Genomic DNA, 24,675 nt, shown 5'->3' with positions numbered 1-24,675 from the left:
GGGGACCCAAAAAGCCCAGGAGTATCTTCTGGAGGGCAGGCCCCTCCTAGCACAGGATTCCTCGGCTAGGAGCGTGTTCTAGGAACCCATCTGTATCAGTGTACCAGCTGGTGTTGTAAGAGGGTGTGTTCAGCTTCAGCGAATATTTTTTGGAAGACTATTTCAATGCCTTTGCACATATTTCATGACAGGCAATTTACAAGTGTACCTGTCCATACCCCACTGAGTGTTCAACAGTTTTTGATAAAAAACAGCATGACCCGCACCCCATCCTCCCTATTCACCCAATCTCACTGCAAATCACTGTTTTTGTTGTTTCCCTGGATTTAAAAAGTCCTCAAAAGAAAACATTTTGCCATTGTGGGAGAGGTGAAACAAAAAATGGCAGGAGCTCTGAATGGCATCAAAATCAACAAGTTGGAAAACTGTTCTGAGCAGCGGGGAAAAAGTCTCAGTAGGTGTATTGCATCAAATGGAGAGTGCTTTGAAGGTGACTCAGTTTAAACATGTAAGAACACACAATTTTTTTGTAAATAAATTCCAATTTTTAAGGGTTCTCCCTTCATAGATACTATAGAATCACTGTTTAAAAAGTTATAAAAAGAAGAATTAAAATATGAGCAAGGAAAACATTATTAAAAACAAACCAAATTAATTTCTAGCAATGAAAAATACATTTAACTAAAAACCTAACTATAATTATATATTTTTTCAAAGAATGTTTTAAATATTGGGGAAAATAATTATAGAGTAATTATTAAATGATCAAAGCATTTTTTAATGTTTATTATGTGTGACAATTACATGGTGATTATTTTACATGTAAATATTTTTAGCTGTGTGTACTATATACTGTAACATGTTCTCTGGGCTTTGCTTCAAAATACTTCATCAAAGTAAAAAAGGAGTAAATAAAACAACTGTTAGATACATGTGAGAATATGAAATCTGAGTGATGTGTACATGAGAAATTTTTATAACAATAAAATGAAAACTCACTGGATAGGATAATCAGAATTTTAGATATAACAAAAAAAGAGAATTAGAGAATTAGGAGATGTATTTGAAGTGACTATCCATATTGAGTGAAATTTAAAGGCAAAAAAAGAAAGACAGAAAGAGACTCACCTTCCTTCGGGCTCACTGCGGCGGGAAGACAGTCCCAGTCAAGGGTCCAGGCAGGGCAAGGGTGCGGAGAGAACACCGCTTCAATGCCTTTCTCCTGGAAAGGAAATAGGCCCTTTACAAACTGAGGAATTAATAAAATTCTATTACATTCTACAAGGCCTAATTTCTATTTTCTATACTAGCAAGTAAGATCATAAATATGAAGTCATCAGGTTTCCTCAAAACATTGGGTTACATAATAAATATAGCACATTGAGACTTTTTGACAGCAGCTATTTTTCTATTATTTTTAACACTGAAGTAAGAAAAAGTAATAATACAGTATTTAAAAATTATTACCTGAAAATACATAGAAGTAAAGAGCTATCTAGAAATATATTGGGTGTCAAAGAGAAAAGCTACCTGAGGATAAAATTTTATAAAAAAACAATCCACAAAGGGGTGATATGAAACCGACTCTGCATATATCCATCAATATCTGCGTTTACATATATGGACATTGCCATACCTAGGAGCTATATTTTATAAGACTGAAAAGCCCCTCTTCAGTGTACATCCCAATAGATCATCGATGCCAATGTCTTATGAGTGCCAGCGATGTCTCTAGAAAGGGATTCCTTTGGATTAACCAGTTGCCAACATATCCAAGGATGAGGACCACTTTTCAACATATCAAAAAATTCTCAGGCTTCTTTCCCACGTTAAAAGTTGTACATTTCTCTATTTGACCAGCAGACAAGTGGCATGGCATATGCATGATTCCTAGACTCCTTCCAATCAAATTCTGGGTCCACATCCCACAGAATAAACATCCATAGTTCATGGTTTGTTTTGTTTTGTTTTTTGCTTATGAAGCAGTACTTTATTTTTTAAATGAATCTTATTGTACACTCCCTCCCCTGGCAATCACCACACTGTTGTCCATGTCCATGAATCCTTTATCCTCAATCCCTCCACCCCCTAACCTCCGCCCCACCACCTGCCCCAGCTCGCATCCCACTCTCCATCTATGAGTATGTCCCCATTTTCCTTGTTAGTTTAGTATTTTCATTAGATTCCAAATATGGATTCAATCATACAGTATTCGTCTTTCTCTGACTGGCTTATTTCACTTGGCATAATGTTCTCCAGGTCCATCTATGCTGCCACAAAGGGCACTTTTTAAAATCTTTGGTAATATCTTTTTCAGGTGAAAAATCCCTGAGAATTCTATCATTAACCTGCTCATATGTTAGTTCATGAGATTGTTTTCCTTTATGAAAACTAGGTGAATTCCTGTCTCACAGGTAACAGTATAAAGATTATCTCTGCTGGGGCAGAGCTATAGCTATATGGGTCTAGAGGTCTAGAGCACTCACTTGCCTCCAGAAAGACATACACATTATGTGTCTGGCATCATTTACCTCTCTCCTGTCTTCCTTATTTTAGTTTAGCCATGTTGAGCTTCTTTTTATTCTTCATTGCACCAAACTCATTCTGATTTTAGGGTCTTTTAAGAATACAAGTATATTGACATACAACTTATATGTCATACAAATTACCCCTTTAAAGCACTCAATTCAATGGTTTCAGAATATTCACAGTTGGGCAACCATCACTACCATCTATGTTGAGAACATTTCATCACCTCAAAAAGAAGCCCCATACCCATCAGCAGACACTCTCCATCCCCCTCCCCACCCCCTGCTCAGCTCCCCGCCCTACTCAACTACTGCTCTACTTGGCTTCTTGATTTTTTCTGAGGATCTTTTTACTAGTAGAATCCTCTGCCTAGAACACTTTCTCCAAAAATCTTCCATTCATTTAGGTTATCTGCTTAATGTCTTTATCTAACCACATAAGCCCCTTGACCATCCTACCTAAAAAGGACTCCTCCCCAATCACCTCCACTCTCTTATCCTACATTATCTTTTTATAGCACTCATCATTACCTAATGTGTTTTTAATTTACTTCCCCCACCAGAATGGAAGCACCAAGAGAACAGTTAGATATTTTTCTTCATATATCCAATATTCGGACCCAGGCATGGTATTTAGTAGACACATACATATTTTCTGAACTGACTGACTAAATAAATGTAAAATTTCTGAAAAATAAGGAAAATTGTGGAGATAGGAATGTGCTAAAAAATAAAGAAGGGGAAAAAAGGTGAGCTGTGAGTGTTCCTGAGAAATACTTTATTATTTTATACTTCCATTAGCACTAATTTAATGTGTCTGCATGCAATTAGTGCAAAATACTGCAACTATGCAGCAGTGAGAAGTTACTGTGTAATTAAAATCAATATTCTGATAATATATGAATTTAATATATTTACTGCCTTTCGAAAATATGTCAAGAGAGAAATCTAGTATTAAGCAGCAAAAATAATTTCCTGTTGAAAAAAAGAAATTTTATCATATCTATATTGTATCAACAACCTAATTTGAGTTAAATAAAATAAAATTTTTAACTTATTTTCATATTTGAGCATTCCTTTTTTTTTGAATTATAAATGTATGGTCACAATTTTTATACAACTACAAGATTTAAAATAAAAACAAATCATGCAGAATGACTACTATACTCTCATAATTTACGAATGCAGAAATTGCTATCATTCAGTTTAATGACTATTGAAGGCCACAGTGTAGCGGCAAAGCTGAGACCAGCAACCAAGTCACCTGGTTGGTAGTGTTGTCTTTCCTTGGACTGCTCCCAAGTCAGTGACAGAGAGTGGCAGGGGTACTAAGGCAGACCCATTCTTTAGAAATGTGAAACACTCTGACAGATAATTCAGGCTCAATGGTTCTCCATTAGCTTGTGAAAACTGTCTTAGAGCTACACTAAATCTAAGAATTTGCAGACCCGACCTTGCTTCCTTTCCTACTCCTGCACTGGGGTCAAACCTACATCATGACTGCCCGCTCCCCAGGTTCCTCACAGAGGTTTTCTTCAGCAGGCCCCTGGCACATCGAACTCAGTCTTGGACTCTAACTCTTCTTGGAGGACCTGAACTAACTTATCATCTGTAAGTTAAAAATTCAATTTTTATATCGTTATGAAATGACTTATTTTTATAATTAATTATTAACTTTTTCTGAATTTAAATTTAGGTAATCTTCCTTTGTTTTAAATATTTTAAGTGTATTACATGCAAAAGTCTTTCCTATTATCATTTTACTGCTGGGACAGCATAGATATCGAAGTCTGAATGACTAATCTTTCTTTCAAGACTCAGTATAAATTAAAAGCACAAATTTTTGGTTTGTTAAAACATTTTTAAATTAGTATTTGAATACAAAGCAGATTACTCTCCTGATGATTACTGATTTAAAAACACTCCAGGGATGAACGTTATGACCACCTAATCAAGGCACATCAATCTCGGGACATGCCTTGATAGCTTCTAAAATCAACTATATACTGTAATGCTCTTTTATTGTTCCATCACTAGACTAACAAAGCTTAGCTAAAGAAATAAGGAACTGTTGTCATTACTAAAATCACCTCATGCTTTTCTAAATCTGTAAATTTTGTTAACTATAAAACTCAAATAATTCCTAACCTAAGTAGGAAAATATAATGAATAATTTTTCAAATACAACTCAGATGAACAGCTCAAATTGCTTCATGAACTCTCTATTCAAGTAAATCTTCAAATAGTCTAGTTAAAAGCAAAACAGTTTTGTAGAGTGTCTGAAATGGCAGAGAAGAGAAAGTCTATCAGTGAAAAATTTTACAATTAGTACTATTAGAAACAAATCGTGCTGCAAAGAGAGAAAACTATAAGTTTTATAATCAAAGAATAAAATAAAATAAAATGCAAAGAATTTTAAAAATCTTAAATTTAGGAAAATTCTTAGAAATTAAATAGATACTCATCTTCATATTTCTTTATTTAAATCATCATTTCAAAAATTTTTTAAAAACCTTAAAAATAAATCCTTGCAACAAAAAACCATCAGGAAAAACAATAAACTTGACCAGGTGTGATATGACCTCGGTGTCTTGAATATTTTTAAAAAATACTGTCTAGAAATATATATTCTGACTTATTTGACTCCAAGGACACATAACACTAAAACTCTTCAGTTTACTGTATCTCATGTGAATGCAAAGGGTTAGTAAAAATACTAATTGGCCAAAAGTGATATAAGATAGCTACAAATAAATTGATAACAAATAATGTCAATAAAAGAAATGATTACAAGTTAGGGTAATATTATCACATGGAATTTTTCAAAGAAAATTTCAATGAAAACAAATGAAGTACCATTAACTTGGTCATAGTGGGTCTCGGTCCTCCTATAAACGAAGGTTCATTCTGCTCCTCTACACCTGGGGCCTCATTTACATTTGGATGTGGCTCATCGGAGGTGCTGGGCAACTCTGGTAATTGGAAAAAGTGGATCCCACACTGAGAAGCTGCTGTTTTTACTCCTGGCACTTCCTGAATTCTCTGGTACCAAGCAGCCAGCAGTGGAAATTCTACCAGTTTTTCAGAGAGTTTCTTGCAGATAATTAACTAGGCAGGAAAAGAACAAAGCACATTATTATATTTTTTTGTTTATGATAGCTATATTGAAGTAATGTCACACATCATAAAATTTACATATATTTACTATAGTTTAGACAATGAATTTTAGTACATTTGTACAGTTGTACAACTACCACCATCATCTAGAACGAGAACACTTGAGTCACACAACAAAGTTCCCGGTGACCACTTAAAGTAAGTCTCTGCTCCCTCAGTGAGGGGCTGGTAACCACTATTTTACTTACCATGTGCAAATGTGTCTCTGGAATTTCATGTAAATGAAATCATAAAGTGTGTCTTTTTTTTTTATTTAGCATTATGTTCCTGAGATTCATCAAGTAGTTGCATTTATCAATAGTTTGTTTCTTTTCATTATGATACAGCACATAAAGGCTTTTATTTATTCAAATTAGAATGATTTGAAACCATTACTCCTGATGTAAATTAATATCTTTTTATTTTCTCTTGCTCAGATGCTTTCTCCCTAGCACCACCACCAAACTTTCATTTCCTTAAAAATTAGAATATATACTTGCTTCTTTGTGAGGCACTGAATGTTGTTTCCATAGAAACAGTTACACTGTCACAAATTATGATTAATGGTTGTGAATAGATAAGTAAAAAGGTCAAGTTACAGAAAATTTTTACAAATACATCCAGCAATAATTAGTACCAAAGCAGGAGTCAGAATGCACAGAAAATAAATTTTAAAAATTCCCATGTGTACATATCCTTATTCTATTTTAACTGGGCTTTAAGTTTAAGTAAGCACGCACATAATGGCAGGGTATGTTCAACTCTTTGCAGACAGCGATGTTTAAAAAATACTGCCTTCCAAAAAATAACAAGCTTTTTAGTGAATGAACAATTATCAAGGAACCATTTATTACCTTCAAAGAATAATCATGAATTTTTCCAACTGCTTTTAATGAGTCATTAGGATACTGTGAAATCCACTTTGATTTTTTTTAAATGAAATAACATATCAGAAACCAGATGGTGCCCACTTTCACTATTTCTATTCAAGGTATTATTGGAAGTCCTGGCCCAAGGGATTAAAATACTCCTTATTTGCAGATGCTATGATACCATATATAGAAAACCATAAAGACTCTGCCAGAAAACTATTGCAACTAATAAGTGACTTCAGAGAGTTGCAGAATACAGAATCAATGTACAGAAATCTGTTGCTTTTTTTACACCAATAATAAAAGATTGGAAAAAGAAATTAAGATGATAATCCCATTTACATTTATAACAAAAAGTATAAAATAGGAATAAATTTAACCAAAGTGGTAAAACACCTGTACTTTGAAAACTATAAGACATTAAAGAAAGAAACTGAACAAGATACAAATAACGAAAGGGAATAACTTGCTCATGTATTGGAAGGATTGTGTTGTTAAAAATGTCATCACTATCTAAAATAATATACAGATTCAATGCTATCTCTATTAAAATACCAATGACAATCTTCTCAAAATTAGAACATCCGATCTTAAAATTTACATGGAATCACCAAAGACTCCTAATAGCCAGACAAATCCTAAGAATAAAATGGGAGGTATTATGCTCCTTGATAAAACTACAGTACAAAACTATATTTTATGCAATAATCAAAACAGTATGGTATTGGCATTAAAACAGATATATAGATAAATGGTATAGAATAGAGACCCAGAAATAGATCTTCACTTATATGGTCAATCAATCTAGGACAAAGGAGGCAAGGATATACAATGTGATACAGACAGTCTCTTTTATAAATGGTGTTGGCAAAACTAGACAGATACATGCAAAAAAATGAAATTGGATCACTCTCTTACACCACATAAAAATAAATTTAAAATGGGTTAAAGACTTAAATGTTAGACCTAAAACCATAAAACTTCTAGAAGAAAATGCAGGCAATAAAATCTTTGACATTACTCTTACCAACATATTTTTAGATATATCTATCTCCTCAGGCAAGTGAAACAAAAGAAAAAATAAACAAGTGGTATCATATCAAACTAAAAAATAATTGCACAGTGAAGGAAACCATCAAGAATATGATAAATAACCCTACTAAATGGGAGAAGATATTCACAAATGATATATTGATATAGGGCCAATATCCAAAATGCAACACCAAAAAAAATAAATAAATAAAAAACCTACGAACAATCCAATTAAAAAATAGACATAGAATGTCAACAGACATTTCTCTTAAGAAGACACACAGGTGGCCAAGAGACATATGAAAAAATGCTCAGCATCACTAACTGTCAGAGAAATGCAAATTAAAACCACAATGAAATATAACTTCCCACTTGTTAGAATGGCTATTATTAATAAATCAACAAATAAGTGCTGGTGAGGATGTGGAGAAAAGGGGTTCCTTGTACACTGTTGGTGAAATTGTAAATTAGTGTAGCTACTATGGAAAGCTGGTTAAAGATCCCTCAAAAATTAAAAATAGAGTTGCCATTTGACCAACCAATTTCTCTCTGGGTATTTATCTGAAGACAACAAAAACACTAACTCAAAAGATGTATGCACCCCTGTGTTCATTGCAGCATTACTAGTAATAGCCAATATATGAAAGCAAACTAAGTGCCCACCATTAGATAAACAGATGAATGGATAAAGAAAGTGGTACAATGGAATATTATGCAGTAATTAAAAAGAATGAAATCTTGCCATTTGCAGAAACATGGATGAACCTAGAGGGCATTATGCTGTGTGAAGTCAGACAGAGAATGACAAATACCATATTATCTCACCTATATGTGGAGTCTAATAAAAACTATTAAATAAGTAAACAAAACAAAACAGAAACAGACCCATGGATACAGAGAACAAGATGATGGTTGTCAAAGGGAAGGGGATGGAAGGATGTAATAAAAACATATCAAATAAAATAGAAAATATGAAAGTGCACAGAATGTAGTAATGTGAATTATATTGTAAATATATTTATATAAAGTATAACATAAAGATGCATATTTGTATGCATATGTTCAATCACATTGGAAAATATATTATTTATTATGGAAGTAAAATTTGAAGAACACTGTCTGAATGCTGCTCTAGAAGCTAGAAAGTTTATAAATGTCATCAAAATTTTTAATTGCCTGGAAATAAATTATGTGCTAAGGGAACTGAGCTTAAGCCATGATGCATTAATCAAATAAAAAATGTTCTTATTTCCTCACCTTTCCTTAACTCTCCTTGATAGTGATTTATTCTTATTTGTTAGATCTATATGGTACCTCTCCTTCTTTCTGAAAATAAGTTGTGTTACATAACAGTAATCCATGTGTAAAAGACACTGAGGAGTTTCACGCTGCGGGACAGACCACCCACCCCATGTAACCAGCATGCCAGGCTGCTCTACAATATCCAGACAGCTCAGGAGGCACTGAACCACATTCCTTACACTCAAGAAGATATATTCAAGGAAGTGGCTAATGAAAAATATGTGAAGTAAAAATGAAATTTGTTCTTAAAAAGATATTTTCAAAAATCTACCTGAGTGGTAAGATCAAAGCCATTATAAATATCAGAGTTATTTTGAGAAATGCTCCCTGTATTCCCACTTTGCTGACTGTTTTTTATCATAAATGGGTGTTGTACCTTATCAAAAGCTTTTTCTGCATCTATTGATATGATCATGTGATTTTTGTCTTTGCTTTTGTTTATGTGATGTATTACATTTATTGATTTGTGAATATTGAACCATCCTTGTATCCCTGGGATGAATCCCACTTGATCATGGTGTATGATCTTTTTGATATATTGTTGGATGCGATTTGCCAATATTTTGTTGAGGATTTTAGCATCTATGTTCATCAGCGATATTGGCCTGAAGTTTTCTTTCTTTGTTGTGTCTCTATCTGGTTTTGGAATTACACAATGGAATTCTATGCTGCAGAGAGAAAGAAGGAGCTGCTACCTTTTGCAACAACATGGATGGAACTGGAAAGCATTATGTTGAGTGAAATAGGCCAGGTGCTGAAAGACAAATACCATATGATCTCACCTTTAACGGGAAGCTAAACAACAAAACAAACAAGCAAGCAGGAAAAAAAACAAAGACACTGAAATAGAGAACAAGGGGATAGTGACCAGAGGGGAGGGGGAAGGGAAGTTAAGGGGAAAAAGGGGGAGGGATTTGGAGGAACAAATAGGAAGGACACAGGGACGAGAACTAAGGGGGGTGGAAATGGGAGGGAGGTGGGGAGCAAGGGGCGAGGGAGGCTGGGTTGGGAAAAATAGACAAAAAACTGTACTTGAAAAATAACTAAATAAAATTAATTATAAAAAGAAAAATATCAGAGTTATTTAAGGACAAGAAAACAAGAGAACTTATTCTTAAAAGTAGCAAAAATTATGGTACCAAGAGTAGAAAATGAAATCCTAGTAGCTTTAAAATAGGGGCAGAAAAACTTGTCTGAATAACAAGAAAAGCAAGATGTTACAGCTATCCAAAATATCTCCCTCTGCATTGCTTTCCTGCATTACTTTCCAATCACTTATTATGTAAAATATTTTGTACTTATTTTATATAATTTTCTTAGGTCTATTCTTTCACCTATGTCATAGGTGAGCAGTGTGACAAGCAGGGTAAAAAACTGTAAACAACCTAAGTAGAAATATAATCACAGCTTTTTTTTACTTACAGATTACAAATGATGGGTTAAAACTGAAAACTCTTAAGGACCGAATGCATAGAGGAGAATATGGGAAATATAAATTAACCACTAAAAAATGACATCCACGCTTTGTGCAATATGTCAGCCAATAGGGAGATTCCCATCTCTCCTGAATTTTATATCAGTGGGGATACTTAAACAGATATTTAATATTTTGCTAAAAAATCTATTTCTGTAAGATTTTGCTTTTGCAATAACTAGGTGTTGTACTTTAAAAAACTGAATTCAAAGCATTAGAAGTTAAAATGTAGAAATTAAATTGTAAGTGTTCAAATTACAAAAAGATTTCATAAAATGGCAACTTCTCTGCATTCCAGGAGAATAATCTTTTAAGTAGCTCTGTCAAAGTATACTGAAAACTTCGCAGAAGAGAGGGTTTGGTCAGGCACCTTCCACAGAGAAGTGCTGGGCCAATTAGGGGATAACACTGCAAAGGCCCATCCTCTAAAGAGGAAGAGGAGCTCAGAGCAGGGTTAGACACAGCACCTCAGCCATTCTACCTGCTATTGCTCATCTTTATTATGTTGAGTAAAATTGGGTATTCCCTATAACTCTTTGAACATTGACCTCTAGCATTCCAAACCTTGACTTAGCAAAACTGACTGCTCTTTTATATCATTGGCCTTATTCCTGTGATGAAATATCCTGACTTACGGTTCAGCTCTATGTTTCTGACCCAAACCTGGTAACCTGACCTTGATTCCTGATCCAGAACTTGATCCTAATCATCGGGACTACACTCCATCACCTCCTGTGTGTGAAGACAAGCATGAAGTCTCAGCATCGTAGCCACTGTCTGAACCATAATGACTGCTTCATAACCCAAGATGACTTAAAGGAGGAAAATAAATATAACAAAGATAACATCAAGGCTTTGGCAAAGAAAGATCAATTCCTGGAAGAAAAGGTACAGATCCAGGAAAAATACAAGCAAACAAAAGAAAATATTTTGAGAATTAGTTTACATATAAATGTCGACAGAAGAATTTAATCATAGAATACATGTAATTGAGAAGGCCAATTGTACAAGTTTTCCTCTATTTGAAATGGAATGAAAACAAGTTTGTCTTTGTAGTAGGAGGTAGATTTTCTCAGCTGAAGTCAGTAAATGTCCTGCCTGATTGGAGAGGAGGAAAAACCCTCTCAATTAGGAACATTTCAACCTCAATTGACCCTAATCAGGTGAATAGTAGTTAAAGTAAGCTAAAATCAAATGCAAACTAGTTAAAGATGGATGCTGAATAATGATCTAAAATTACCTTCATGCAGGTGCATCCACCTTTTTACGTTTTATGGGTGTTTGAAAGCAAATACTCATCTTCTCTATCACCTTGTTTTATTTCCTTTGTATCAATTACATCATTTAAGTATGGTATATATTATTCATGTACATGTTCATTCTGTCTTCTCCTACTAGAATACGAACTCCATGAGGGCTGGACTTAATTCGTCTTGTTCATCTCTGTATTCCTAGTGCCTCCAGCAGTGCCTGGCATATGTAGTAGCTTTCAGTACATTTCTCAAATGAATGAATGAGTGAATGGGTGTGCCACTTTGGCCCCGTTTTCATGAAATTAGAAACAAATATAGTTATTCAAGATGACCAACAATAGTATTTATGACACATATCAGTGACTTCTCTAATGACTGAATTTGGTAAGAGGGAACACGTCAATCATAAGAGAATCCAGAAATCATCTGACCAGAAACAAAAACAGGAATTTTTTTTCCTCACCCTGCTCTACAGAAAATACTAATACATATGACACCTAAAACACTAATTAACATCTAAACATTCCTGAATCTCTCTTTTACATCTGAAGTTATTTTGGTTTCCGATCTTGTTGTGTTTCCATTTTGAAGAAAAGAGAAATGTTCTTTAAGGAAACATCAATGGATTAATACTATCTAACTCAGTGAAGCTCTGGCCTCCAAATACATAGATTTTTCTTAGAAGCCTTTTCTCATCTGTCAGTAGAGATACCTGAAATCTGGTATCTGATCTCTTAATAGAAGAAAAGGTGAAATACTTCAAAGCAGGAAAAATGAAGCTCTTAAAAACCAGCTGGAAAGCTGCAGACAGTTATAGATCCCCATGTTTGCTCTAATGTCATTTTTCACCTTGTTTTTCCTGGCATACGGGGAGGGGGTGAAAAATGGGGGAGTATATATATGTATCTACCACCCTACCAGGAAAGAAAGAAAACTTTCCATGTAGTCTTATGAACAACAGAGAGGCATACAAATAAGAATAAAATATTTCTAATTTGGTAATACTCAACATAATCAAATTAGTATGTTAAGTGACTACAAAATTATAAAATATAGCTGACAAGATTTTATAGTCCTTTAACAGTGGACTCTCTAATATTAGAAGGTAATCACAACAGCAATTTGAAATTATTATAACATTTTAGCAAATGAGAATTAAAAGTCACAATAATTACTAACATTTATTGACAGCTTACTATGTGCCAAACACTACTGTCCACAATTCACACAAGTTATCATTAATTCCTCACGTTGAATGTCGTTATCTCTATTTTATAGATAAGAAAATGGAGACAGATATTAATAATTTGCCCAGGAGCATAATGATAGTAAGAAGTGGAACTGGGATTTAAACCTCAGCAAGTTTATACACTGAAACTTACAGCGATATATCCACTCCAGATATGCCTTACCAAAAAGTGATGTATGCAGGGCAAGAGCACGATATCTGTCAGAGTGAAGTACAGGCCTTCTGCGAACACATGCTCCAGAGGTGGCAGGTCGGAGGCCTTCGCTTTTCTGATGTAAGAAGGCTCTCTGCTGGGAGCGGCTGGTTCTTCCTGCACTGTGAGCTTTGAGAGTGCCACGTGCAGTTCCAGGCTCCTGGATGAAGAATCCAAATCTTCGGATGTTTCCTGTCCATGGACCCTGCTCTTTATTTTTTCCTGAGCAAGGGAAGGCCCCACTCTGGTAGCCTTCTGTTGCTTCAGCTTCTGCCGGCGGAGTTTGTCATCGTTATGCACTCGAACAGGCTCGCTAAGCTTTTTCTCTAGCTGTAGTATTTCTGCAGGGATGGTTGGCTGCTGGTCAAAAGATTCTTTGAGAAAGTTCTCAATAGCTAAAGGGATGGTGATTTCACATAGCCTGGTCCACTGACTAACCTACAAAACAGAACAAGAAATGAAATCATTCTTGACTTTCAATATAGCTTGAAGAGAGATAACTTTCTATTGGGAGAATTTGTCTTGAGCTAAACCATCCCTGGGCTAGGCTTTTATGGTATTTCAAGACACATTTACAATGCTTCAGAAGTGATAACATCAAATCATGGAGGTGTAGCATTCCTGTATCTGGAATGCATGCTATCCACCTGTGTCTTCTTACTGAATAAAATCTTACTTCCCAAAGCCTTTAAAGTACATGCCCCCCACCCCCAAATAAGATAGGTTTCCAAAGCATTGACACTTAAGTTCCTGTTTGTATGTAAAAGTTCCCTTTAAAAACTTCAATGTAATTAAAATAAAATATAACAAACAAGTCATTCTCTAAAATATCTCCAAACCTCATAAATTAAAACTCAAATTCTTATTTTTCAATACTGCACTGAAATATTGGCCTACATGATGGGCTACTTTATATTTCATTGGTTACTATAGGTTTTTTTTTAAGGAAATGAAGTCCTAGTTTCCAGCAGAAAGTTAAAATGTTTAAGTGAATGTGTTATTGCTCTATGACTCTAAATAACAGAAAAGACACATTGTACTTACTTCAGCACAGGCTTTCAAGCAAGTCTTTTTAAAACCCAGCAGTTCCAAAATTTCCTTCTTTGAGAGGTCTGCTTCGCATGATTTCTGAATTATGTGTCTCAGCACAACAGCAAGTCCTGCTCTACAGAAGTTGTCTGGTGTCTCCACAACTGCAGGTAAACGGCAATTCTGGACTATCGGTGGGAGTTCTCTTCTTGAAATGATCCGTATTTCAACATCTTGGGACAACACGCTAAGTAGCTTAACATCCGTACTTTCTCTGGTGAGAACTAAGCAAACTTTAAAGATTTTGCAGTCGCAGTATGATAATAAAAATAAAGTTACAGATGTATGAAGTGGAAAAACGCATCCTTCTACTTGGTGAGAAAAGTCTAGGTATAGATATTCTTCCGTAAGACTTTTCTTAATGCCCTTCATTTTCTTCTTTCATTGGATTACCTGAAGCATAAATTGAAGTGGTTATACATCTTAGACTATAAGAATTTAGAAGATAAAAGATGAATATTTTAAAAGAATGCTCTACAAATCAGCAGGGATTTGTAATAGGTAAGATTCGACATGAATTTGTTTGTAGACTGAACAGCTTCCAGGAGAAAGATCTGCGCTCAGTGCCATTAATGAGTCTTAGGGGTGATTTTATATCCATGCCTTTAAAATTAGCAACTCAGTGTGGGACTGCTGGGGCAGAGGGGTATAAGGGGACTAAAGAGTAGTGAAAAAATGCAATAAAGATTAAATAAAAATAAAATGAGCAACTGAGGTACTCTGCAGTAGAGTCCTCCCCATCAAGTACTTTGAGGTGTCATTACAGGAGAGAGCAAGTAAGAAATAAGAAACCGCCAAGAAGACTGAGCAGTGTCTTGGGCTAGTAGCCCCGAGAAGTTTTGACAGAGCTGGTCCTCTCACATTGTTTCTGACTTATAACCCTGCACCGTAATCATCGGGAGTGATATTTACTCCCTCATGAGAATGGATTCTCCTAAGGTAAGTGGGTTTTGATATGTGATCAGCTTATTGCTTGCTGAAAAACAAGAGAAAAGGAATTGAAATTTCCCCATAACTTGATATTGATAACTGAGATCTCTCAAAGCTAACATATACAAAGTCAAGTTCCTTATTCTCTCCCACCCTTACATATCTGCTCCTCACGTATCTTTCCTATCTCAGTTAGTAGAACACCATTCTTATAGCTGCTCAGGCCAAACACCTGGAGAGCCATTGTTAATTATAGATCTAGAATCTGACTTCCAAACATCCTCATTGCTTCCGCTGTGGTCCAAAGCACCATCATCTCTTCAGATCACAGCACTCGCCTCCTGACATTGCTTCCCAGCCTACATCCCTCCAGTCAAGTCTCAGCGTGACCACCAAAGTGATCCTGTCAAAACTGAAGAGTATGTCACTACTCTGCTCAGACCCTCTAATGTCTTCCCATCCTACTCAGAAAAAGGCAAAGTTCTGACAAAGACCTACGACGATTCTTTGATCAAATCCTCTTTTTCTGTCTCTGGGTTCATTTCAGCTCTCATACTCCTCCAGCCAAAGTGCCTTGTCATTCCCCTAAGATAGTAGGGACATTCCCCCTCAGGGCCTTTGCACTTGATGTTTCCAGGGCCTGGAACATTCCCTCATCTCCTTCAGGCACTTAGTGAAATGTCAACTCTGAGATCTTCTGGGCTATTATATTTAAATCTTCTTTATAGCACTCATCACTGTTGTAATATGCTATGTACTTATGTTGTCTAACCAAACTAAAATGTTCCACGACCAGAAATTTCGTTTTGCTCACTACTATGCCAAAACAGTCTCTGCTATATATAGAAATCAAGAAGTATTTGTTGAATGAATGCATAAATGAATGTAAACACTTGTTATTTTAAAGATGCAAACATACACAATTTTGAGGTCAAATTATTGATAATATTTTCAAGTTAGAGTCCTTAAGACCTTTGTCAATTATAACTTCTTGTTTGATTTTTACATTTACAGGGTCTAAAATTCCCTGTGTTCTTATCCATAAATCACAACTCAGAAATTGGCACTAGATGGCACTCTTTAAAAACATTCACCATGGAAACATGTAGTAATAGAAGATGGTATTATTAGAAGAAAAACTATTTTAAAAGCCCTTAAAAATACATATGGAACTCTTTCTTTTAAGTACATTTGAAATATTAGTGGACCCTAAATTTTAAGCAAACTTGAACATAATAAATTTCCTTTAATACTCTAAATTCCTTAGTTTTTTTTTTAATCAAAATCAAATAGTCAAATACTCTTTAAGTTTTTTGGTCCTCAACTTTTCTATTAAAGAGATAATGATCTATTGTAACAAAGGTGTATAGTTAGTAAGATACAATCTTAGAAAACCTCTTGATAATGTAAATTATCATTACCATTTTATATTTCGTTTATTCAAACCCAGCAGACGTGCACCATGGTTTGTTGCTCCTTTGAAAGATTACCGATCTGAATTCTTTATTTTTCTGTAATCATCATCACCATGAATGTATACAAATGTATTAAGTGAATGGAACATTTTTTTTGCCTGTTGTAGTCTAAAAAAATAAAAGACTATCTACAGGAAAATTATTTCACGTGATTTAAAAGCAACTTTTTAACCCATGAAAACCATTTTTCCTGGAGCTTAAGTGCCTTTTTTAAACCTAGAACTGACTTAAAATTATATATATATATATATATATATAAATAATTTGTATATATAATTTATATATGTATTATAAATTATATATAATACATATATATAAATTATATATAATACATATATATGCCCACAGGCAAAATAAACCAACATTTTCTAGGAAATTGACAGTCTCTGTGAGGCATTTGCCCCTGTAAATTTGTTGCTGACTGATTTACTAATCCTCGTAACTCCTTCTTCTGACAGTGGGATGCTGTAGAAGATCCAGAAGTACCTCAAGGACCAGATTTAAAACATGATCAACTTCATTTGCCCAGCAGTGTAGGAAACAGTAATTGTGAGACTGGCCCTAACATTTAAAAGAAAAACAAACACACCTGAAAACAATATCATGTTGTGTTAAAGCTATTGATTTAGAAAATGTAGAAATATTTTTTAAAGTTAAGGTGCATGTCTATTTGTCACATTCTAAGGCACATAAGAGCCTTGAGAATAGGCTTTTATATATTATATAAACTATTCTCTCCAGCAGCACTTATTAGTGCTAAATGTCAATGAGATAGAGTAGCAATAACCTGCCCATAAGGATAACTAAAAATTAATGAGATGTCTGGGAAAAAATGCAAAGTACTGTTGATTCTTAACAAAAAAAAATTTTTTCCAAGATAGATGTTGATGGTTTTTTTCCCTAAGAGATTTAAAATGTTACTTAATGATCTTGGAGTTAAAAAAAATAAATAAAACTACTCTCCCTGGGCAATTTTTCCTCACAAAGTACAGATGTAATTTCTAAAGTAAATGTTAAGTATTAACAAGCTTATACAAATTTGATATGTTTTTGGTTTGCAGTTTATCTTTAATGTTTCAACAGAGCAGAACACAGTTTTTGCTTCAAGTTTTCAAATGCAATAGGCAAAGAAACCCCCATTTTTCTTCTCCATTTCTATATAGAGAATTCCTTTGTTCATTAATGTATGTCATGAGCTTTAAAGAGGTAGGTCCTGCAGAATCATCTCTGGGGTCTCCAGAGATTCTGGGACACAGCCCCTGTTCCTCTGTATTACATTCCTGACAGCACAGAAGGAGTGTCACTTGCTCTTTTTCAGCTTTGATGTGTGCCACCCAGAAACAAAGTGAGACAGCAGCACACAAAACCCACACCTCAGGAGCCAACGCAGCTGACGGGGTTTGAACCCCTTCCCTGGGCATGTCGGTTTGCTTGGGAACGTTGCAAAGGGGGTAGAGAGGTAAGAAGAAAATATTTAAGCTCTGGTCTCATTACTTGAATATCTTCAAAGATTGTTTAAACAACCAAAGGAGTCAACAGTTTTAATATTTTAGCCATTTCAATGTATTTTTGCATTCTCATTCTAATTAATATATCTAGATGTTGATAAATTGAAGCATTTCTCATATAAAAAGGGAAATGCATTTTATAGATGTTTTCTTATCTAAAATACACATGCAAATACACACACAGAGGGAGAAAAATGCAGTAAACATATTCAAAATAAGCATATCTCTCCAGAAGCTGAAAACTAAGTTGGAAAGTTTTGTGCTCAAAATTCAAGTCTTGATCTATGGCAACTAAATATAACGTCTTTATTTGTTCTAAAATAAGAAAATATCACCATGCCTGGAATTCGATAGGATCTTAATATGTTAAGTGAACAAATAATAAAATCCTAAATAATATTATGTACATTTTATTTTCCACCACCATGTGCTAAGGACAGAGAACTTTCAGACATTACTTTTAATCTTCACAATCCTTAATATTATTTCGCAATCCTTAAAAGTACATTTTACTTCCAGTACATGAATGAGAACCACACATAAATCCCCCCCACCCCACAAATCAAGGGAATCTATAAAGGGATCTTATTTGAAAGCATTCAGGAATTGTTACTTTTCTAATATAAATAACACTACTTTATAAATTAGTAATTTCATAAATCGAAGCATGTTGGAATTTGATTGCAACAATTTCAGGTTCTTACAAATAGTGTCCAACAAGAGAGTGTTTTATCTCCCTGTATAATCTCTATGTGGAACATAGTACATGGAAAACTGGGCTGGACTCAAAGGAAGGAGTGACAACTGGTGGAATAGCAATAACTTAAGGCACAAAACAATAACATGTCACTGACAGAAATTAGCAATGATTTGAACCAACTTTAAAATATATATATTTTATTTATTTATTTTTAGAAAGAGAGGGAGAAAGAGAGGGAAACATGATTGGCTGCCTCTTACACTCCTCCAATTGGGGGCCTGGCCTGCAACCCAGGCATGTGCCCTGACTAGGAATCAAACTGGCAACCTCTTGGTTCGCAGGCCAGCACTCTATCTACTAAATCCCACCAGTGAGGGCTGAACCGATTTCTGGCGAACATGAAAGTAGTGCCAAAGCAGCAGGACTGCATTTAAACATTAAGAAGACAAACACCATTACTACAGAATAAATATACAACTTTAATAAAGATAACAGACCGTAATTGTTAAAGATTTTGCTTATCTTGGTTCAATCAATAATTCAAATGAAAACTGCAGCCAAGAAATCAAGAGAATGCTGAGATGGGAAGGGCAACTATAGAAGAATTGGGGAAAGATCTGCAAGAGCAAAGATGTGTCATTAGAGACCAAGGTTAATATCATCCACACCCTCTTATTCCCAGTTACTATATATGGATATGAAAGTTGGACAGTGAAGAAGGCTAAGGGAAAAAAATGCATCCACTTGAAATATGGCATGGAGGGAAAGCTCTAAGGATATCCTGGACCACCAGGAAGATAAATAAGTGGATCCTAGAGCAAATTAACCCTGAAACACAGCTACAGGCAAAAATGACAAAACTGAAGCTGTCCTACTTCAGGCACATCATAAGGTAGGATTCGTTAGAAAAGACACTAATGATGGTGAAAAAGAGAAGGTGGCAGGAAAAGAAGAAGATCAAATATGAGATGGATGAATTCCATAAAAGAAACCATAGGTATGAGTCTTTAGCTGAGCAGAGCTATTGAGGACAGGACACTGGGGACATCACTCATTCATAGGGCCAGCAGGAGTCGGAGCCGACTCGAAGGCTTGTTACATATGCAACAACTTTACCATCATAAAAATCATTAAAAATTATGTTATCTTAAGCAATCACTGGGGGGGAAAAAAACTCTGTTCTAAAGGCAGGGTTACTTAACCATTCTTAGCACTGGATTTGATGATATCCTCCTCAAACCACTTAAGGAGCCTTGGCTCAATGCTTCGCTCTATTCTCAATCTACATTCACTCCTTTGAGCACTGGCTTTCAAATGCCACACATGAAGAAATACATTTTATAATGCAACTTATTATAGACTGAATAAAACCGAAACAGAAGAATTATGAATATCCTACTACATGGGAGATATAGGGTATTTTTTACTCTGTGCTTCTTTTTTCCACTTTTTTTTTTTTAGTGTTTGTTAGTACTCACTAAACTGATTTTAAGACTTGTTAATGGGCCAACAACTCACAATAGCAGCCCTGTTCTCCAGTGCCAGAGGTTTAAATAGCATTTACGACTCCTATATTTCTCACTAATATCCTTTCTCCTGAACATCCAACTCCTGTATCCTACCTGACATCTCACCTTAGGCATTTTTCCAAACCTGCTCCTCTTCCTTTAGTAGTCTAATCCAGGCCTCCTCTTGGTTAAAGCACACCACCATTCACCTAGATGTCTGGGCCTGTAACTCTGATGTCTCACTCAACTCCTTTCAGTCCCCCTCATAATCTACTACTTCTACCTTTGAAATATGTGCTGAATCCAAATTGTTAGCACCTCCATTACTATCCTCTTAATATCAGTCATTATTAGCTCTTACAAAGACCAGTGCAAAAGCCATTATTAACTACTTCCTCTAGTCTCCATACAAACAGTGAGTACCCAGATAGTCAGGGTGATCCTTCAAAAGCATAAATCAGATCATGTTCCCTGCTCACAACTATCCAACCGCTCCCCAACACACTTAGACTAAAATCCAAATGTTCTACCATGGTCTGTATAGGGCCCACTGTGACCCTAGCCTTCCTTTTTTGTTGACCTCATCTCCTCCCTTCCATCCTCTTGCTCACTTATCTCCAGCTTGCAGCTCTCTGCTGTTCTCGGAAGATGCCAGGAATACTTCACTTGAGATTTTTTTGTACCTGCTGTTTTCCCTACTTAGAATGCTCTTCTTCAAGATATGCACATCATTTGCTCCTTAATTTCACTGAGGTCTCAGAATATTAACTCAGAGCAGCCTCTCCTGACAACCTGAATTCCCACCATTCCCACCATTCACTAGCCCCTTATCCTGTTCTATTTTACTACATGATATAGCACTTATTACCTCACAGGGCATATCCAATGCTTAAATTAACCGTAATAAAAACTGGGTTCAAAAAATAAATGAATGAATATGCATAAATGAGTATCAGTAATTATTCTAATGAGTACTATTGAGAACTTTAGTCTTAGCATGGCATGTACCCCATTCTTCTTAACACTGTTCTTTTTCTCCCAAAAGAATACATCTATTTTAAGAGCCATCTATGTATAAATTAAAGAACTAAGATCACCTCTGTGAGCTGAACTGGAAGAATGAATAACTAGAATTCATCCAAACATGTAAGTAAAACACAGAAGTTTTCATGTATGTTGGTTTTCAGGCAAGAGAACTAGGTATATAACCAGATTTTTTTTATGTACTGACTTAGGAAGTTGAATATTTATATACCAAAACTATAAAATAATGAATAAGAGTCTAAACTCTGGAGCTAGCCAGATTCAAATCCTAGTCTTGATATTCAGAAACAATATAAAACTTTTCTGTGCCTTAGTTTCGTCATTCATAAAATGGGGACAATAGGAACAATAATTACCATATGTGTGTTGTGAAAACAGAACAATGTTTATTATATTAATAAGCCCCTAAATATTAGCTATCATTTTTTAAAGATTTTATTTATTTATCTTTAGAGGGGAAGGGAAGGAGAGAGGGAGAGAAACATCAATGTACAGTTGCCTTTCGTGCATCCCCTGCTGGGAACTGGCCTGCAGGGAACTGGTCTGCAACCCAGGCAGGTGCCCTGACTGGGAATCAAACAGCAGTTGTCTGGTTTGCAGGCCCGAGCTCAATCCACTGAGCTACACCAGCCAGGGCCAGCTATCATTTTTATAATTTATCCCAAAACTGCTCATTCATTGACACTATTAAAATATATAATTGTTTATGGGCAAGCCCCAAGTTATGCTATTTCCAAACTTCTCAGGAAAGGTAAGAGGTTCATGCTAAATTGCAAAGGTATTGCCCCAAATATTGAAAAAAATCTTTCCTTAGGCTGAAAGCCAGGTCACAAAATGGTAGAATATAAATGTGATACCATAAGTTTGCATGTATATTAACTGCTTATATTGTACGAAATAAATGGCTCATTACAGTTTATAAGCATGAAAAAATTGCAAACTCATTTTTCTTAGATTACAACTTAAATTTAAACGCCTTTAAGTCCCTTCCTACATCAAATGCTCAATGTTGTTAGTTTGTGCTTTATACATTTCACAAAGTAACACTACTTGGATGCAAATCTCACCATATTTTATTACAGTAATATAGATTTTTTAAAAACTTGCCCCTACAGCATTAGGTAACAGCTAATTACCTTAAATATTAAAGATTAACAAAAGAAAGAAAAAAAACAGCTATTTCAGTGCTCATCATATTTTGTAATGTGGAAATGCATATAGTTAAGTCCTAGAAAACAAAATCCTACAATTAAAATTAGCTGCTTTCTTATCTGGGCAAGAAGTGAAAAAAAATGTTTAAAAGTAAAAAAAGCTTACTGTAATCTTAATCATAAAGGAAATGTGTCATCTTCTTTCTTGAGTATCGGGGAATCATTTGTTGCCAAAGATTCATAATGCTTGTAGCTAAGCCAGACTTCATAATTAATAGGGATTTTACAGCATGAAATGCTAACATGTTCAAAACATCAGTAAGCCTGAAATAAAATTACTGAGTCCCTACAACAAATAATACTTGTGTTGGTGTGATCTGAGTGGTTTAAATCTTTGCAATTCAAGTATTAACCATAACAGAATGGAGGCTCCTTTGACAACTTAAGATAAAAACAACATATACTGGAGAACTGTATGTATCCCACAGATGTTTTAGTTGACTGGCCACAGAATGTTAAATTTCAAGGTCTGCTAAATTGTTGCTGTTAGAAAAGCCAATTGGCTACTCAGTATTTATTCGTATTTCAAATCAGAGATGATACAAAAGCTACAAAGTTAAACACACTTAAAAAAAAAACACAAACTTGATTGGCCCACCACTGCTGAAATTTGAGCTTTTGTTTAAAGCAGATAGGCAATCAGAAGTGTTAAAAAAAAAAAAAAAAAGAACTGATAAAATGATTCTCAAATCTGATTTTTTTCAGTTATTTTTGGAGTGAGACCTATTAAAATGCTGCCTTCAGGTATAACTCAAACACAATTTCCGACGAGTATGCTTAAGGCAATCCTGAGTAGTGTATATTCCCCACCACGCGGTTAAAAAAACAACTCGTATAGCTTCATGGTTTATTAAACATGACAGCAAATCACTCAGTTGTATTTATAACAGACCATTTATTTTACAATATTTAAATGATCATGTTTACAGGTTTAAAATCATAACATTAGTTCTTGCCAGCTTTTGTTTTTTCCTCCTTTAAACACCTTCCATAGATAAGCTCAGAAAAAAGTAGTAGTCTACCGTCTTTATCAATAATTTAGCACAAGATATATTAAATGCTGGCATTTCCTTGACACTCAAGAACTTACGATAGGAATGGGATCGTGTCAGTGCGAATAAAAGGAAAATCCTGGCCAAGTGGCTCAGTTGGTTGGAGCTTTGGACAGAACACCAGAAGGTTGTCAGTTCATTCCGGGTCAGGGCACGTGCCTCGGTTGCAGGAGATCCCGGGTCAGAGCGCCTCCTCCAGGCAACCTATTCTGTCTCTCACATTGACGTTTCTCTCTTATGTCCAATGTTTCTTCCTCTCCCCTCCTTTCTTTCTAAAATCAATAAACAAACCCTCAGGTGAGGATTTTTCAAAAATCACCTAATCCCAAAACCAGGTAGAGAGATGGCATGGGAAGTACGTGTATTAATTAGCAAACGTTTTTGAAGTCAAAGCAACTTTCATGCAAGTTAAACGTAAACTTTCTACAGAAGTTTAAAACCAAAGTGAAAAAGAGAATAGCCCAAAATGAAGCAAGCCCTATGGAGCAATTGTTAAGCAGTAATGCTCAGAAGAGCTGGAGTGGAAAACTAAGTGTCAAAGAAAAAAAGTTAAAGCGTGATGCAAGAGGTCTGAAAATTAGCAGCAAAGGGCAAACGACCCCCGCTGACTCCTGCAACTAGAAGCTGCTCCAATACCCCCACGAGCAGAGGAAGCCCGGAGCCCTCCACCCGCACCCTTGGATGCTGTGGGCAATGAGGGCCAGAGAGAGAGATCAGGACACTAACTCATGTCCTTGACCTTCCCTCGCGTCGTCAGCCCTGTTATGCCCGGATGCAAAGAGCAAGTATGCATTGGCGGTGGGCAGGCGCTGAGTCGGCGGCCGCCCGAACGCCCTCTTTACCTGGTCGCAGAGGCGCGGCCAGGCAGGGAGGGTCGTGAACGTGTCGGCGACACGGGCCGCCTGCGCCTTCCCGCCCCGCCCCGCCCGAGCCGGGATTCCGAGGCCGCTTCTGGAGTCTCCGCCAGCAGACCACTCGCTACCCGAAAGGATGCGTGACAAACAACAGACAGCAAGTCTGGGAAAGTGCAGCGCCAGCCGTCATTCATAATCCGGCGGACCGGAAAAAGAGGTCTTCGTCACTTCCTTCCGTGTAACAA

General features: G+C 35.7%; 1 protein-coding gene across 4 annotated transcripts in view; it reads right to left on the bottom strand.

Annotated features, from left to right (window-relative positions):
- GSTCD (glutathione S-transferase C-terminal domain containing) overlaps positions 1 to 24,666 on the bottom strand; it is a 153,929-nt gene extending 129,263 nt beyond the window's left edge. For all 4 annotated transcript variants that reach the window (XM_037154449.2, XM_037154452.2, XM_037154453.2 and 1 more), the window contains exons 1-5: positions 24,419 to 24,666; positions 14,104 to 14,541; positions 13,030 to 13,497; positions 5,385 to 5,636; positions 1,129 to 1,222 (exon numbers count right to left, since the gene is read on the bottom strand). In XM_037154449.2, coding sequence (XP_037010344.2) covers positions 1,129 to 1,222; positions 5,385 to 5,636; positions 13,030 to 13,497; positions 14,104 to 14,520 — 1,231 coding nt within the window. In that variant the 5' untranslated portion in view covers positions 14,521 to 14,541; positions 24,419 to 24,666. The remainder of the gene's footprint in view (positions 1 to 1,128; positions 1,223 to 5,384; positions 5,637 to 13,029; positions 13,498 to 14,103; positions 14,542 to 24,418) is intronic.
- Positions 24,667 to 24,675: the final 9 nt, after the last annotated feature.

Source organism: Artibeus jamaicensis, unplaced genomic scaffold (assembly GCF_021234435.1).
Source record: "Artibeus jamaicensis isolate MK-2021 breed Jamaican fruit bat unplaced genomic scaffold, CSHL_Jam_final scaffold_3222, whole genome shotgun sequence".
Classification (NCBI taxonomy): Eukaryota; Metazoa; Chordata; class Mammalia; order Chiroptera; family Phyllostomidae; genus Artibeus; species Artibeus jamaicensis.
The sequence above is the reverse complement of the archived record's forward strand: the minus strand, read 5'-3'. Positions and strand labels throughout refer to the sequence as shown.